The following is a 2119-nucleotide window of genomic DNA, read 5'->3' as shown; positions in this document are numbered from 1 at the left end:
GACACACTTGTGTCTCATAATTAAAACAGATGTCAGCCAAATGGACTTTGCTGTTTTATTTTCAATGAAACAATAGAAAATATGTACTCATATAGTAGTACAGTTGGCACAGTACAGTAAACTGACAGTTAATATTTAAACATTTAACATTTCTAACAATTTTGAACAGAAATAGTTCATGCACATTCAGATGAATTCTTCAAAATTACAATTAAAAATGTTTTGGCCGGGGGCCGGGCTGTATATATTGCACTCATTGCAATAGCATGCACTTGGCGCGATGATGTCATGTTATTGATGGAAAAATGCATTTTTAGACAATATGATTTGCCTGAGCGGCTAGGAGACCCCGAGAGTAACAAGCGCTTGCCTTGTTGCCTTTCCATTAAGAACAATAAATTTGTTTTTAGTATAAATTTGCTGGTTTCAAGAAATGTAATGCCGAGCGCATATAATTATGTCAAGATAATGGCACTAGCGTTTACTTCATTTAAGAATATTTTTCAACATATTGAGCAAAAAGGTCTCTTTTTTTTCTACCAAGAAAAGTGCACTTGTTATTAGTGAGAATATACTTATTTTAAGATATTTTTGGGTTCATTTAAGTTAGCTAATTTGACTTGTTTTGGAAAGTCTTGACAAGCCGAATTTTCTTGTTCTATTGGCAGATCATTTTGCTTAGTTCAAGTAAAATACCCCTCATTTTTTAATTTTTTTTTTCTTGTTTTTGAACACTAACTTTTTGCAGTGCACTTGTGTGCGTGCGATTGTAGTGCAGTTGTGTGTCTGGGCTCGATGGGGTCAGCACTTTCCCACATGATGACCCCCCCTCAGTGTCACCCCCCCAGTGGTCCAGCTGCTCCCCTGAGATGTAACTATTGTCCCCCATGCAGCTCTCTGATTGGCTGACAGTGTGAGAAAGTGCACATTGAGATGGAGATGTGGGACTATAAATAGGAGGGTGATGACACAGTGGACACACACACACACACACACACACACACACACACACATCCAGCCATGGCAGCATCTCAGCAGCATGCGACACTCACACACAAGGTATGTTGAAGGTTCCTCATCATGACAGCGGACTCCACCACAAGTGTCTTCATCAGCTCCTCGCTCTCCCTGCAGCTCAGAAAGCCTCTGGTGGAGAAGTTACGGCGAGAGCGGATCAACGGCAGCATCCAGCAGCTCAAGTCTCTGCTGGCTCCAGAGTTCCTCACCCGCCAGCCCGACTCCAAGCTGGAGAAGGCCGACATCCTGGAGATGACCGTTTGCCTCCTGAGGCGGCTGAAGTCCTCGGACGGCGCCGCCGCCTTCCACGGGGGCTACTCCAGGTGCGCCAGGGAGGTGGCGCACTTCCTGTCGGAGGAGAGGGCGAGGACGCACATCCTGCGGCTCGGGTCTGCCTGCGAGGAGGAGGACTCGTCTCCTCTGAGCGCCACCAAAGAGGAGGACTGGTCTCCTCTGAGCGCCACCAAGGAGGAGAGCTCGGCCCCCTGGAGGCCCTGGTAGACCCTCAGGATGTCACCTTTTGTAAAGGCTTACTTTCACTCTTGTTCTTTATTTTTGAAAAGAAGTCCTTTGTTACTTACTTTGTTACGTGGTAAAGACAAGTATTCCCCATGGGAATGCACACGCATATTTCCTCCATCACATATGGTGAATTTGGTGTTTTTTCTCCATTTAGGAGCAATTTTCACACATGTTGAACATGTTTGGGTTATTTTCACAAGTCAGATGTTGAAATGTGCTGCTTCTGTGAGTGACAGCGCAGGTGTTCACATGAATGTACTCCTCTCAAACCAAGGCGTCGGCAATAAAACAATCATGAAAAAACAACAACATGTTCCCTTTGTCTTTGTCCCTTTGTGTCCCATACAACTTGTTCACTTCACTTTAATGAACGATGCAAAACATGTTCTGGACGAGTGTTGTCCCGATACCAATATGTTGTCCTTCATACCGACAGCCATCACACTGTATAGTGCATATGTTCCTTTTTGACTGTACTTAAATGTAGAATAGACTGTATTTATATTATTCACATGTGAATAATGCTGTATAATAGACTGTATTTATATTATTCACATGTGAATAATGCTGTATAATAGAC

The 2119-nt window shown here is 43.5% G+C and overlaps 1 protein-coding gene across 1 annotated transcript; it reads left to right on the top strand.

Moving 5' to 3' along the window:
• Nucleotides 1-982: 982 nt before the first annotated feature.
• Nucleotides 983-1829, top strand: LOC133618078 (transcription factor HES-5-like). Its single transcript, XM_061978545.1, has 2 exons — nt 983-1059; nt 1135-1829. Exons 1-2 carry the CDS (start codon nt 1021-1023, stop codon nt 1516-1518), a joined length of 423 nt encoding a protein of 140 aa, XP_061834529.1. The 5' UTR covers nt 983-1020; the 3' UTR covers nt 1519-1829.
• The last annotated feature ends 290 nt before the right edge of the window (nt 1830-2119 follow it).

This window comes from Nerophis lumbriciformis, linkage group LG18 (genome assembly GCF_033978685.3).
Source record: "Nerophis lumbriciformis linkage group LG18, RoL_Nlum_v2.1, whole genome shotgun sequence".
NCBI lineage: Eukaryota > Metazoa > Chordata > Actinopteri > Syngnathiformes > Syngnathidae > Nerophis > Nerophis lumbriciformis.
This window is presented reverse-complemented; position numbering and strand designations above follow the sequence as displayed.

Coding starts and splice junctions, on each gene's coding strand:
- LOC133618078 (XM_061978545.1), top strand. CDS start 1,021: ATGGCAGCATCTCAGCAGCATGCGACACTCACACACAAG. Junction 1,060..1,134: donor ATGCGACACTCACACACAAG/GTATGTTGAAGG, acceptor CTCTCCCTGCAG/CTCAGAAAGCCTCTGGTGGA.